The 15,700-nt window shown below is 47.1% G+C and overlaps 2 protein-coding genes across 9 annotated transcripts in view; one reads left to right on the forward strand and one right to left on the reverse strand.

The window, feature by feature from the left end:
- The window catches only part of ACTB (actin beta), a 468,316-nt gene that overhangs the window by 42,060 nt on the left and 410,556 nt on the right, over nucleotides 1-15,700 (forward strand). The gene's annotated exons all lie outside the window — the stretch shown is intronic.
- On the reverse strand, nucleotides 183-13,047 carry LOC126950501 (vacuolar fusion protein CCZ1 homolog B). The gene is made up of 8 exons (XM_050784140.1): nucleotides 12,816-13,047; nucleotides 11,458-11,555; nucleotides 11,272-11,365; nucleotides 10,903-10,980; nucleotides 10,150-10,197; nucleotides 9,102-9,185; nucleotides 6,221-6,396; nucleotides 183-838 (listed from the first exon to the last, which is right to left on the reverse strand). Exons 1-8 carry the CDS (start codon nucleotides 12,933-12,935, stop codon nucleotides 751-753), a joined length of 786 nt encoding a protein of 261 aa, XP_050640097.1. The 5' UTR covers nucleotides 12,936-13,047; the 3' UTR covers nucleotides 183-750.

The raw sequence follows: 15,700 nt of genomic DNA on the forward strand, positions 1-15,700 counted from the left end.
AAATACAAAAATTAGCTGGGCATGGTGGCAGACACCTGTAATCTCAGCTATTTGGGAGCCTAAGGCAGGAGAATTGTTTGAATCCAGGAGGTGGAGTTGCAGTGAGCGGAGATTGCATCATTGCACTCCAGCCTGGGCGATAAGAACAAAACTCTGTCTCAATAAATAAATAAAATATATAAATTAAAAGAAAAATAAAATCCAATTTTTCCTCTACTCAGTGACTCACTCCTCTTAAAAACATGCTTTCTGGACTGGGGGCGGTAGCTAATGCCTGTAATCCCAGCACTTTGGGAGGCCAAGGTGGGCAGATCAAGAGGTCAGGAGTTCGAGACCAGCCTGGCCAACATGGTGAAACCCGTCTCTACTAAAAATACAAAAAAATTACCTGGGCGTGGTGGCGGGCGCCTGTAAATCCCAGCTACTTGTGAGGCCGAGGCAAGGAGAGTCGCTTGAACCTCTCCACCCCCGGCAAAAGTTCGAGACTCCGTCTCAAAAAAAAACCAAAAACACACACAAAAAACCAACGCACCCACACAAAACGATGCTTTCTGTATCACATCTGAATGTCACACACTGGAGAGCTGCATGTGGTTTTCTGTGCTAACTGATACACAACGACATAAATATCACACTAAGACAAAATATACATCAGCAATGATCAGAAACGCTCTCACGCACCACCATCGCACTTCACCCGCCCCCTCTGTGTCCCTGGATGTGAGTAAGTGTGTGCAGCGATGGTGCCCATCATACCTCAGGCTCCATGTGCCTTGGAAAAAGGGAGGTGGTAAGGTATTTGTATAAAATTCTCATGTCGTCTTGTTCTAATCCACTCCTGGAACATCAGAAAAGCACTGGGTTAAACGTTTTGGAATTGTCTTCCGTCTTTCCACCGCTGTGATAAAGTTCATTTAAAAAAAAGCGGTGGCTCAAGCCTGTAATCCCAGCACTTTGGGAGGCCGAGGCGGGCGGATCACGAGGTCAGGAGATGGAGACCATCCTGGCTAACACAATGAAACCCCGTCTCCACTAAAAATACAAAAAAATTAGCCGGGCGTGGTGGCGGCGCCTGTAGTCCCAGCTACTCGGGAGGCTGAGGCAGGAGAATGGCGGGAACCCGGGAGGCGGAGCTTGCAGTGAGCCGAGATCGCGCCACTGCACTCTAGCCTGGGAGACAGAGCGAGACTCCGCCTCAAAAAAAAAAAAAAAAAAAAAAAAAAAAAAAAAATTTTTTTCAAGTCATTTTTAGTGACACAGAATAAATTCTAACTTTTTAAAGTCTAAAGCTACATAAAACTCAAAACAATCTATTTTTCTACCTGAGATCAAAATGAGTTTCCTTTTCCCTAACATAATTCTTAGCACTGAGGTAAATCTGAATTTACGTGGTATACTTTGTCAAACTTCTCCAAAAAATTTTAAGCTCTGGATAAACCTCATTTTTTATTAAAAAAAAAATTTGAGACAACATCTTGCTCTGTCACCCAGGCCGGGTGCAGTGGTGCGATCACAGCTCACTGCAGCCTCAGCCTCCAGGGCTCAAGTGGTCCTCCCATCTCAGCCTCCAGACTAGCTGGGACTACAGGCGTGCACCACCACGCCCAGCTAATTTTTCTACTTTATGTAGAGATGGGCGTCTTGCTATGTTGCCAGGTTAGTTTCAAACTCCTGGACTCAAGTAGTGCTCCTGCCTCAGCCTCCTAAAGTGCTGGGATTACGTATGTGAGCCACTGTGCCTGGCCTCATCTTTTTTCAGTTTTCAAGAGATGAGTCTCGTCTGTCGCCCAGGCTGGATTACAGTGGTGCGCCCACAGCTCGCTGCAGCCTCCGATTCCTAGGCTCAAGCGAACCTCCCACCTCAGCGTCCTGAGTAGCTGCGACTACCGGTGCTTTTTTCTTTAACATTATATCAAGAGGCTCACCTCCTGACTGCGAAGTTCAGGAAGGCAAAGAGTTAAACTGGAGTCCAGGCACTGGAACTTCATCCTGACCTGCAAAAGGCTACTCCTACGTAGTCTTGTATTTTACAAGCCATTTGAGATAAAAAGTCACAAGGGATCGGACTGGTTGAATTCCATGTAGGATTATGCAGGAAACCTCCAAAGCCACACTGTTTCATTTTAGCAGCAGATGTCTCTTAGCTTCCTGGGTTTTACGGTAACCCCACATTCTCTCCCCTAGTCCCCCGGGAAAATATGGGTGTGCTGTAGACAGGGAACGTGATCCTAGGTCTCAGAAATGTACATGGATTTTAATTCTCCACATCTCGGTGTAGAAAAAGGAGGAGGAGGAGAAAAACAAGCTTCAGGCAAACCGTCTAATCTGAAATGAGGCAGGAAGGAGCAGCACGTGGAGAAAGCAGAGAGAAACTAGCAGGCATCAGACTCTGGAATCAGTTTTTTAAAAGGAGAGAGACAGACAGACAGTGAGGCTGGATCTGTGGGTTTTCTATTCAAGATCACTGAAATATCCTGAAGGTGCCCAGGCGCGGTGGCTCACACCTGTAATCCCAGCAGGTTTTGGGAGGCCAAGGTGGGCAGATCACCTGAGGTCAGGAGTTCAACACCAGCCTGGCCAACATGGCGAAACACCGGCTCTACTAAAAAATACAAAATTTTGCTAGGACTGATAGCACGCGCCTCTAATCCCAGCTACTTGGGAGACTGAGGCATGAGAATCGCTTGAACCTGGGAGGCGGAGGATGAAGCGAGCTGAGATCACGCCATGGCACTGTAGCCTGGGCGACCGAGCAAGTGAGACTCTGTCTCAAAAAAAAAAAATCAAAACAATATACTAAGTAAATACATAAGGGTAATATTTACTCTGCTTGTGACAAATTCTTTTATTTCCCCCTTTTTGGTGGAGACAGAGCCTCATTATATTGTCCAGGCTCGTCTCCAAGTAACTCCTGGCTCAAGCGATCCTTCTGCCTCCTCCTCCCCAGTAGCTGGGACCATAGGTATGTGCCACCGCACCTGGTTTAAAAGTCTTTCTTGGCATTTAAATGAGCAATTCCGTCAAAACGTGCTGTTTTTTTCTTAGGGTATTGCTCTGTCACCCAGGCTGGAGTACAGTGGTGCTATCATAGCTCACTGCAACCTCAAATTTCCAGGCTCAAGTGATTCTCCGGCCTCAACCTCTGTAGTCTCTGTAGCTGGGACTGTCAAGTGCGCACCACAGTGCTCAGCTTTTTTTTTTTTTTTTGCATTTTTTTGTAGAGATACATTCTATGTTGCCCAGGCTGGTCTTCAACTCCTGGTCTCAGGTGATCCTCCTGCCTCAGCCTCCCAGAGTGCTGGGATGACAGGTGGAAGCGATCACAACTGGAGTAACATGCTGTTTTTCTTGAAGGTTCTTTTTGTTGCTACTTCCTGGGACTGACACCTCCAGTGTGCTCGTGGGGGAGAGGACAACAGAACAGTTCTGTGCAGCCACCAGAGCTGTGCCCTGCTCTACCCCTCGGATGCTATTCCAAGATGACAATGCCAGCAGGATCCCCGGAGCTGGGCACCAGATTGTCCTGTGACTCCAGGCTTCCAAGGGCCAACGCTGCTAGTCACTCTGGCTCCAGCGTCTCCCAGAATGAGCTCCTGGAGGACCCTCTGCTCTTTCGTTCTTCCTCACTCTCAGGAGGTTGCACCCACGGCAGGGCTTGTGTCCGTCCCAGAGATCAGAATCTCAGCTGCTCTTCTCTTTTCGGTGGAGACAAGGCCATGGGCCACTGCTGCTGGATTCCGACTTGTCACACTACATCTCCCTATCACCGTGGATGCATGTCACTTGCAAGTACCTCCTGTCATTTTCATCTGGGGAGGAGCCACTCCCTCTGCAGATCTGATGCTACAGGAGCACAACTATCCTCCCATCTCCTACATTCCACGGCAGTATTTCACTTTACTAACATCGTGTGCGTATCACACAGAAAGCAACTACAGCAGAGTCAGTACAGCAGAAGGTTGCCCCATAAACAATTTGTCAAATTAAAAAATAGGTGGAGGCCGGGCACGGTGGCTCACACCTGTAATCCCAGCACTTTGGGAGGCTGAGGCAGGCGGATCACCTGAGGTCAGGAGTTCGAGACCAGCCTGGCCAACATGGTGAAACTCCATCTCCACAAAAAAATGAGCTGGGTGTTGTGGTACGCACCTGTAATCCCAGCTGCTCAGGAGGCTGAGGCAGAATTGCTTGAACCCAGGAGGCAGGGGTTGCAGCAAGCCAAAATCGATCATGCCACTGCACTCCAGCCTGGGCAAGAGAAAGCGACTCCATCTCAAAAAAAAAGTAGGTGGATTTTCTCCAGAAATTTGTGTTGTCTTCCTAGGAGATAACAAAGTTCATGTGGAAACCCACCAAGTTGTTTATTAACTGGATTCAAATTTCTTTACAGTAACTTGTTTCTCTCCTTAAAATGGAGCTACAAGATTTTGGCAGGGAAGGTAAATTTCAGGGGAACTAGTTTGGCCTTTTCTATTAGCTGACCTCACGTTATAGTAGTAAAATATGGCCACACCCCTAACTAAGAAACAGGGCTAGGCCAGGTGCGGAGGTTCACACCTGTAATCACGGCACTTTGGGTGGCCAATCCAGGCAAATCACCTGAGGTCAGGAGTTCAAGACCAGCCTGGCCAACATGGTGAAACCCCGCCTCTACTAAAAATACAAAACAGCTGAGCATGGTGGCACGTGCCTGTAATCCCAGCTACTCAGGAGACTGAGGCAGGAGAATCGCTTGAACCCAGGAGGTGGAGGTTGCAGTGAGCCAAGCAAGATCGTGCCATTGTACTCCGGCCTGGGCAAGAGAGTGAGACTCTGTCTCAAAAAAAAAAAAAAAAAAAAAAAAAAAAAAAAAGAAAGTGGGCTATAGTCAATGGGAACATAAAACCTGAGGGTCCTGGAACAGCTGCGGGAGGCCCGGCCACTCCCTGCTACGCCTCCACGGCTTCTGTCCACCTACTCTAGGCCAAAAGTGCGCGGCCTCGGTTGCCATCCAGCTCTCAGGGGTCACGTATGCTGGGCAGTCTTGTGACCACCTTGTTCCTACTGCAGGACACAAACAGTTTGACGATAGCAGGTAATTTCCTGGTTTGTATAACACTTTGGATTTCTTAGATTTAAAAAAAGAACAGTAGCTTCTTTAAAAGAAAGCAGGTGCAGTGGCTCATGCCTGTAATCCCAGCGCTTTGGGAGGCCGAGGCGGGTGGATCGCTGAGGCCAAGAGCTTGAGACCAGCCCAGCCAACACAATAAACCCCGTCACTATAAGAAAAAAAAAAAAAAAAAAAAAAAAAAACTACAAATTTCCGCTTCTCACATTTGTCATTTCGGAAAAAACTCCAAAAGAAAAATAGGATTCCTAAACCTTACTTGACAGGAACATTTTCTCTTTTTTTTTTTTTTTGGATACTGAGTCTCTCTGTTGCCAGGCTGGAGTAGTGGCGCTATCTTGGCTCACTGTAACCTCTGCCTCCCGGGTTCAAGCGATTCTCCTGCCTCAGCCTCCCGAGTAGCTGCGATTACAGGCATGTGCTAACGCGCCCAGCTAAGTTTTGTATTTTGGGTAGAGACAGGGTTTCCCCATGTTGGCCAGGCTGGTCTCAAACTCCTGACCTCAAGTGATCTGCCCGACTTGGCCTCCCAAAGTGCTAAGATTACAGGCATGAGCTACTGTACCCAGCCTTTCATCTTTCTTTTTTTTTTTTTTGAGACGGAGTCTCGCTCTGTCACCCAGGCTGGAGGGCAGTGGCGCAATCTCGGCTCACTGCAAGCTCCGCCTCCCGGATTCCCGCCATTCTCCTGCCTCAGCCTCCCGAGTAGCTGGGACTACAGGTGCCCGCCACCATGCCCAGCTTGTTTTTTGTATTTTTTAGTAGAGACGGGGTTTCACTGTGTTAGCCAGGATGGTCTCGATCTCCTTACCTCGTGATCCGCCCACCTCGGCCTCCCAAAGTGCTGGGATTACAGGCGTGAGCCACCGCACACGGCCCGCCTTTCATCTTTCATGCAACCAGTTTTAAACTCCTCTGCTTGGAAATTTTAACCCAAATCACCCTAGTTCTGCTTTAAATAATCACTGCTTTATTTTGACAATATCTATGAAGATGCTTCCTACCCAGCCTCCCCCTGCAAGTTCCTGTTTGACAACCTGCCATCAATCCAGTCACTGCTGTTTTCATTATCTCAATTTTTTCTTTTAATACCATGCCTCGGGGTGTACCTACCAGATGAGCTGATCATTATAGAGAAACGCAGTGTATTTGACTATACTCAGGCTTTCCTCCATTCTATTAATAAAGGACTGGATTTTCAAATAAGTCATTTTATCCAATGGGAAGAAGCTGATTCCACCAAAAATGTCAAGTAGGTCACATGACTGCAAATGTAGCGTTTGCAAATACTGTGGAAAAAAAGTAAGGCATAAAATTTACTAAGAGTACACTGAATATAATGCTCCTTGATAATCTTATGTCAGACTCATATTTATGGTACAATTACACACTAGCAAACAGCGCAACAATGAGGCCATGGCAAAAACATGGGTAACCGAGTGTGAACTCAGTACCAATTCCAAGATACAAAGTTCAAACATATCTAGTTAATGTTTATTCAGTATTGTGTTTTACCTCTTTTTAAAGTTAAATTTTTTGAGATGGAGTCTCACTCTGTCGCCCAGGCTGGAGTGCAGTGGCGCAATCTCGGCTCACTGCAAGCTCCGCCTCCCAGGTTCACACCATTCTCCTGCCTCAGCCTCCTGAGTAGCTGCGACTACAGGCACCTGCTACCACGCCCGGCTATTTTTTTGTATTTTTTAGTAGAGACAGGGTTTCACCATGTTGGCCAGGATGGTCTTAATCTCCTGACCTCGTGATCCACCCACCTCGGCCTCCCGAAGTGCTGAGATTTCAGGTGTGAGCCACCGTGCCTGGCCCAAAATTTTTTTGTTTTTTTGGGGGGTATAGACAGGGTCTTGCTATGTTGCCCAGGCTGGTCTTGAACTTTCAGCCTCTGTGATTCTCATGTCTAGGTGTCCCAAAGCACTGGGAACAGGCATGAGCCACTGTGCCCAGCTAGCACTTTAAAGTATTTAATTCTTGGCTGGGTGTGGTGGCTCATGCCTGTAATCCCAGCACTTTGGGAGGCCAAGGCAGGCAGATCATTCGAGGTCAGGAGTTTGAGAACAGCCTGGCCAACATGGCAAAACCCCGTCTCTACTAAAAATACAAAATTAGCTGGGCGTGGTAGCCTGTAATCCCAACTACTTGGGAGGCTGAGACAGGAGAATCACTTGAACTTGGGAGACGAAGGTTGCAGTGAGCCAAGATCACACACTGCACTCCAGTCTGGGTGACAAGAGTGAGACTGTCTCAAAAAAAAAAAAAAAAAAAAGAAAAAGTATTTAATTCCTTATAGTAGTGCCCTTCAAATTAGATTAACCTAATGAGGGATCTATCCATTAATACTACAGACAGTGCCATCTTTTTTCCCCCCTGAGATGGAGTCCTGCTCTGTTGCCCAGGCTGGAGTGAAGTGGTGCGATCTCAGCTCACTGCAACCTCTGCCTCCTGGGTTCAAGCGATTCTCCTGCCTCAGCCTCCAGAACAGCTGGGATTACAGGCGTGTGCCACCACGCCCAGCCAGTTTTTCTGTATTTTTAGTAGAGGCGAGATTTCTTTTTTTTTTTTTTTTTTTTTTTTTTTTTTTTTTTTTTTTTTTGAGATGGAGTCTCGCTCTGTCGCCCAGGCTGGAGTGCAGTGGCGCGATCTCGGCTCACTGCAAGCTCCGCCTCCTGGGTTTACGCCATTCTCCTGCCTCAGCCTCCTGAGTAGCTGGGACTACAGGCGCCCGCCACCGCGCCTGGCTAATTTTTTGTATTTTTAGTAGAGACGGGGTTTCACCGTGGTCTCGATCTCCTGACCTTGTGATCCGCCCGCCTCGGCCTCCCAAAGTGCTGGGATTACAGGCGTGAGCCACCGCGCCCGGCCTTAGAGGCGAGATTTCACCATGTTGGCCAGACTGGTCTTGAACTCACGACCTCATGATCTGCCTGCCTCGGCCTCCCAAAGTGCTGGGATTACAGGCGTGAGCCACCACGCCCAGCCAAGAGTGCCATCTTAACTAAAATCGCGTCTAAATGATACGTAGTCAGGACAACAGTTGTATCCATATGTTGACGTGTAAGAGAGAAATGAGGACAAGAACAGAAACCAGGAGATAATATGCGAGTGGATAATTGTGGTCATTAAAATGACAAAACAAAGAAGTAATTCAGAGAAACAAAAAATTCGAAAATAGCTATGAAAGCTGTTTTAGAGAGAAAAGTTGAACTCAACAATAGACACAGAAGGTATTTTCAGAAGAAAATAAATTGAGAATTGTTTCTTCAAGGGAAACTGGACTGGGCGAGTTGGCTCATGCCTTTAACCCCAGCACTTTGGGAGGCCGAGGAGGGAAGATTGCTTGAGACCAGCCTGGGCAAAACAGACAGGACAAGACCCTCTTTTTTTGTTTCCTTTTAAAAAAAAAGATAAACTGAGCTTGACAAGGTCGGGTGAAATATGCAAAATTCAATCACAATGGAAGAACAGCACTTGGGACACAAGTCCCTAATGGCTCATCTGACACAGTCCCACAGCCAGTAACTCAGTAACTCTTCCTGCAGCAACACAGCTTATGCCTGTTCAGTAAACAGAGCCCATCCCTAACAATGTGCAACTCCAATAATCACGTTTTCCGTATCAACCAATCCATCACACAAAAGATCAACTGATCCCTCACACAAAAGACGGCTGTTGAGTAAGCCCAGGACAGATGCAGGTAAAACACAAGGAGGCCGAAGATGACTCCAGGACTCTTTAAGAGCCCCGGGGAAACGCAGGAAGCTCTGCCTTACAGCTGGAGGGAGGGTCCAGAGTGCACGCCTCACGCGTTTCCTCGCCTCACGCGCCTCCTCGCTGCTCCAGTTTTACGACGGTCTGTCTCAGGCTCTTTGCCACTTTCAAGTTCTGGGTTTTTTGTACGTAAGAAACGAACTTGTCTGTCCATATTTCTCTAAAAATCTGCTGAATGCTCACTAAAGTTATAAATGAAATTCAAAGTACTTACCCGATGGAAGAATTTCTCTAATCTTTCTTTCAGAAGCTCGACGCCTCCATCTTCCATGGCTTTCAGAAATGTTCCATTAAAAAGCTATGAGGTAAAAGACAGCAGAAAAAAAAATCGATTTCCTATGCTCACTTTTTCAGTAGAACAAGTTCTTTTTTTCCTTTAGATTATTAATTCAGCTCATTAAATCTCCCAGTTCTTTTCAACAGAAAAAATATTTACATGAGAAAAGCTGAGTTAAAAATATAAGTTACAAAAAAATACTGTTAAGTGATGCTGTCTTATATATGAAACTGCCTAATTGCTCTGGGCATCTTTCAAAAATTTCAACTCACCCTGAAGTTTCAATTTATATAAATCATATCACCCAAATTTTTATTTTTCAGTTTTCTTTCAATGAACGGAATCACCATTTTTATCCTTTTTTTTTTTTGAGACGGAATCTTGTTCTGTCACTCAGGCTGGAGTGCAGTGGTGCAATCATAGTTCACTGCAGCCTCGACCTCCCAGGCTCAAGCGATCCTCCCACCTCAGCCTCCCAAGTAGCTGGGACTACAGGCATGCACCATGACACCTGACTAACTTGTACAAACATTTTTTGTAGAGATGGGGTCTTGCTATATTGCCCAGACTGGTCCTGAACTCCTGGGCTCAAGCAATCCTCCCACTTCAGCCTCCCAGAATGCTGAAATTACAGGTGTGATACACTGTGCCCTGCCTCACTGAAATGTTTAAATCATAAAATTATCTGCATTCTGTACGTTCCTTGAGGACAGAGACACACGTTTTCATCAGTGGGGACACATTCCCACTCTGAGGCTGAGAGAGAGAAGGGAGTTCAATACTCCCTGAATAAATGTGGGCATAAACCTCACTACCTGTTTCCAAGGCCTCATTATTTTCTTCTCTAAGAGAAATACACAGTCACTTTGCAGTCACTGAAACATTTCTCTTTAAACAACCCTGGAGCCTATATAAACAACCCTGGAGCCTATATAAACAGGGGTAACTGGTTGGACTCTCGGTTCAAAACGAATGCCAGGCTTACCTTGTACATGCTGTAGCACTGCTGTAGCACTGAACTATAAACCTTGTCCTGCAGACACAAAAACACAGCACAGATCTCAATTCGAGGGAAAACAATGTCTATCGGAGAGATGGCAAAGCTACACTGACTCTTGGCCAAACGGTATAATGTTTATCAACTTGGTCCCACAATAGTTGTGTGCTGAAAAAGTGTTTACTTTTTTTTTCTTTTGTGAGATGGAGTCTCACTCTGTTGTCTAGGCTGGAGCGCAGTGGTGCAGTCTCAGCTCACTGCAACCTTTGCTTCCCTGGTTCAAGTGATTCTCCTGCCTCAGCCTCCTGAGTAGCCGGGATGACAGGTGTGCGCCACCATTCCTGGCCAATTTTTATAGTTTTAGTAGAGACAGGGTTCCGCCATATTGGCCAGACTGGTCTTGAACCCCTGACCTCAAGTGATCTGCCCGCCTCGGCTTCCCAAAGTACTAGCATTACAGGTGTGAGCCACTGTTCCCAGCCAGAAGTGTTTAAATTCTAATTTGTGACTTAGTAAGCCTTACTTTAGGAGGGCTTTCAATGTAGATGAAGAGCAGAAGGTATTAGTGAGATAGGGTACATATACATTTTAAAAAGACTATGCTCATGTAAACGATAAACATAAACCTTTGCTATATACCCCGAGAAACTTCCGCAAAAGCCACCAAGTTTCAACACGACCAATTGAGGGATTCAACATACTCAGTAATACATTTAAAATAAATAAATAATGACACATTACCAACAACTCCTCCTCTTGATATTCAATAACTGGTTTTCCATCTTTACTCTGTTTTTCAATTATAGGATTCCGAACAACCTGCAAAGTTTGATAAACTGAAATTATACAATGAATTCATTATACCATGTTTTTTATTTTGCCTTAATTTAAAAACTTTGAACATGCTATAGCACCAGAAACACAACTTCTTAAAACAGCCCCAAGAACAAATAAAGCAAATAGGAAGAACTTGATTTTAAAATTACAACCAATTTTATTTTAATGTTACTTGGACGCAATAGCCAGAGAACTTTCCCAAACTCTGAATAGTAAAGATCACCCATAACTTCACCGTACAATTTCAGAAAGATACACCGTGTATGTAAATACCATGACCATCCAGAAATGTTCTTCTGGTTCATTGAAGAACTGTCTATTCTTCTGGGTATGTAAAGATTTTGCAGGTTTTGATGGGCTAAAGGTCCTACAAAGGTTAAAAAAATACGTTTGGGACAATTCTCCAGCAGAAGTTTTAAGAATTCACTGAACTCTAAAAGGCACACTTAAAGGTATTACCTTGTGAACTGTACAATAGCTTCACACAATCCGACATTTCTAATCTTTTCATTCTTTTCTACCTCATTTGGATGATAAAATAAAATCTTATTTTCCTCCTGAAACATGAAGAAACAGAAGCACATTAATATAAACATTTCATCTTAGCTACTAAAAACGCTAAGTTCAATGCCGACCTCTTGTGTCACACATGCTAATGACAAAACAAAACAAAGACCAGTTTTAGAAACACAGGTATTGTAATTCTAGCACTCTGAGAGCTCGAGGCGGGAGGATCACTTGAGCTCAGGAGTTCCAGACCAGCCTGGGCAACACAGTGAGACCTCATCTCTATTACTAAAAATAATAAGAAAAACAGGAATTATCTCGTCATGTGCAAATACTGCCCACCAGCCAGAAAGGCAGTTTCGATATTCAATAAGTCACGTTATATCTGAAGCAGCACCAGGTAATTTCTATGAAAACTCAGTCTCTAGATTTCTTTCCTAGTGCTAATTTGTAATACACCAATGCTTGTAAGAAATAAAGGTGTGCACATCTGCAGACACACAGCTCCCTGAAAATTAAATCCTGCCAGGTCCCAGGCATTTGAACTAACAAGTTTTTTTTTTCTTTTTCTGGAGATGTGGTCTCTGTGGCCCAGGCTGTAGTGCAGTGGCGCAATTACAGCTCCCCTGCAGCCTCAACCACTTGGGCTCAAGCGATCCTCTGGCCTCAGCCTCCTGAGTAGCTGGAACTCAGGTGCGTTCCACCACTCCTGGCTCATTTTTCGATTTTTTTTTTTTTTTTTTGCGGGGGTGAGTAAGAGATGGGGATCTTCCTATGTTGCCCAGGCTGGTCTGGAACTCCTGGCCTCAAGCAATCGTCCCATCTCGGCCTCCGGAAGTGCTGGGATTACAGTCTGTCTCTCTCTGTGTCTCTCTCTCTCTCTCTCTCTCTCTCTCTCATTTGGCAGAAAACTTTTACAGGGTCCTCCAAGCTTGCATCGCTTGAGGGCTAGCGTCTGCCACTCTGCTTCCACGCTTCTAGCTGGAGACTAACCACTTAACAAAGCCAAGTTCAATGTTTATTTCCCAGAAGTGACGCAAAGCAAAGCGCAAACAGCCTCAACCTGGGGTGTGGAGTGACAGACCCGACAGGGCTTTATTCCATAGACAGGCATCGACCCAGGACCTGAAGCGGTCCCTGCCTGCTGTCAGGTCCCCGCCGCAGTCCCTGGCTCGGACTCGCACCTGGCGCAACGCAGGCTAGGTCTGTGCCGCTCGAGGTGGGCAGAACCACAGGACCGCCTCCCCGGGGGCACCGACACCGCCCGCCCCTCGGGCCCGTTGACCCCGCGCGCCGCCCACTCCGCATACCTCTCCTTCTCGCGGCCCGAAGCGCGGGTTGTAGATGAAGAAACTCAGCAGCGCGGGCGGGAACTGCTTCTCCTGGGCAGCCCAGGGCCCGCTCCCGGCCCCGGCCGCCGCTGCAGCCATCCCGACCCGGCCCCCACCTCGGGAGCCTCCCACGGTCCGCCCACAGACAACAGCCACCTGCCAGGACACCGCACTTCCGCCTCCCTCGCCGCCGCCCCGGAAGCGCTCGCCGCCAGCCCGGAAGAAGAACCTGCAGCGCGGTGTCCTCTTCTGGCACCCCTGGGTGGGCTTGTCCGTTTCCTGGCGGAGTATGTGTTTTGCTGGCTCGCGGCGTTCTCTCCTGGCTACAGGCGAGGGCTGCGCGTTTCTGGAAAAAGTGAGCGGGGCACTTTTTTTTTTTTCTAATAGGGTCTCAGTTTGTCATCCAGGTTGGAGTATAGTGGCGCGATCTCAGCTCACTGCAGCCTCAACCTACGGGACTCAAGCGATCCCCCTGCCTCAGCCTCCCAAGTACCTAGGATTACAGGCGCGCGCCACCAAGGCCAGTTTTATTTTTTGTAGAGGTGGAGTCTCACTATGTTGCTCAGGCTGCCCTCGAACTCCTGACCTCAAATGGTCTCCCACTTCGGTCTCCCAAAGTCCTCCGATTACAGGCGTGAGACACCACCGCCCAACCTGTTGTTGTTTTGGTGATATTGTTTTTAATTTAATTTAGAGACAGGATCTCGCTTTGGCACCCAGGTTGGAATGCAGTGGTGCCATCATAGCTCACTGCAGCCTCCAACTCCTGGGCTCAAGCGATCTTCCCACCTCAGCCCGAGGAGTAGCTGAGACCACAGGCATGCACCACCATGCCCAGATAGTTATAAAATATATATATATATAATACAAATAAAATAGAGACAGGGTCTCACTTTGTTGCCCAGGCTGGTCTCGAACTCTTGGCATCAAGGGATCCTCCTGCCTCTGTTACTGGATGGAAGGTCTTGACCATGGATTGTCCAGGTTCTTGGCGTGTTGAACAAAGAATTGAACGAAATGCACAAATAAAGTAACAAAAAAACAAGGCAACGAAAGACAAAAAACAAACCCGAGTAAGGAGGAGACAGATTTATTAAAGCGAAAGTACAATTTACGGAGCAGGAGCGAGATAGAGCAAACGGCTCAATAGCCCTTATTAGGATTTTTATTAAGCTAGAAGAATTAGGTAACGCCCCTAGGTGCCCGTTAGAGGCCTCCAATTGGTTACACCCTCTGAAGGATTGGCCTGTGACCAATCAGAGGTTGCAGTGGAGACTTGTGGCACACACCCCCCCGCCTCCCCCGTCAATCAGAGTCTGACACCCCACCCCACTCTGATTGACTGACTGAATCAGCGTCTGATTGACGGAATGAGCACGTGGCCTCTACGCTGCCTAATCCTGCCTAGAACTGGCTGCACCTGCTGTTCTTTTGTTTATGCCTTAACCCTTGGTTAAGGTTAACCTTACCCACATTCCCTATTCTGCCTCACCTGGCCTCCCAAAGTGCTGGGATTACAGATGTGAGCCACCCACACTTGGCCCATTGAGTTTTTAGTTTATTTAAAAAGTATTTTATTCTGAGACAGCACTTTGCTCTGTTGCCCAGGCTGGAGTGCAGTGGCCAGATCGTACCTCACTGCAGCCTGGAACTCCTGGGCTCAACAGATCCTCCCACCTCAGCCGCCTGAATAGCTGGGACCACAGGTGCGTGCCACCATGGCTGGCTAATTTTTAAATTTTTCATAGAGCTGGGGTCTCACTATGTTAACCCAGGTTGGTCTCCTGGGCTCAAGTGATCCACTGGCCTTGGGCTCTCCAAGTGCTGGGATTATAGGCATAAGCTCCTGTGCCCACATGGCATAGTTTTTTTGTAGAAGGAAATGTAAAGACACAAAGGAAGTCTCATTTAGAAAGAAACAAGGCTGGGCACGGTGGCTCATGCCTGTAATCCCAGCGCTTTGGGAGGCCAAAGTGGGTGAATCACTTGAGGCCAGGAGTTCGAGACCAGCCCTGTCTCTACTAAAATACAAAAAATTACCAGGCATGGTGGCACATGCCTGTGGTTCCAGCTACTTGGGAGGCTTGAGGCAGGAGAATTACTTGAACCCAGCCGGTGGAGGTTACGGTGAGCCAAGATTGCACCACTACACTCCAGCCTGGGCAACAGAGCAAGACACTGTCTCAAAAAAAAAAGAAACACATTTAGGGGCAGATGTGCATTCCATCTGGCCCATTAACATCATCTACAGAGTCCCTGTTTGAGAGGCCTCAAGTGACATTTACAAAGTCTGCCCCATCCCCCCATTTCTTCAGCGCAGGTCTGGAGGCAGATGGGGCACTGTGTGTGCCACGGGAGCAGGATCAGAGGTTGCAGACTCCCCAGAGTGCCTGTTCCTGGACCTTGTCGCCTGGGATTCCCTTGCCTTTGAGTCATGTGGGTTGTGGCATAGTTGGGACGGCTTGTTACGGTTATTTGGATTTGAGCCTTAGCAGCATATGGTTTGGCCAAACTCAAGAAGACTTTGGTTTAGGTTGCCTCATCTGTCACATATTAAGTTTGGAAGCAGAACCACTTCCCTTATCCAACCTGGCAGAATAGACCACATTTAGGGAAGTGATGAGTTGGAATCTGGACTTGAGATAGATCTGGGGGCATATCCACTTCTGCCATTCACTGACTGCACCAATCTCCTCGCACCAAAGAAGAGGTAGAGACTCTCTCGTCTCTCTTATTTGGAAAATGGCTCATAGTAAATTCCTCCCAAGTGGGAATTTCACTTGAAGAATTACGTGGGACTGTGAGTGTGCATCAGCTGCCAGCACCTCATCATGATTTCATAAACGATTGCTACTGCTCCTTGC

Source organism: Macaca thibetana, chromosome 3, assembly GCF_024542745.1.
Source record: "Macaca thibetana thibetana isolate TM-01 chromosome 3, ASM2454274v1, whole genome shotgun sequence".
NCBI classification, from domain to species: Eukaryota; Metazoa; Chordata; class Mammalia; order Primates; family Cercopithecidae; genus Macaca; species Macaca thibetana.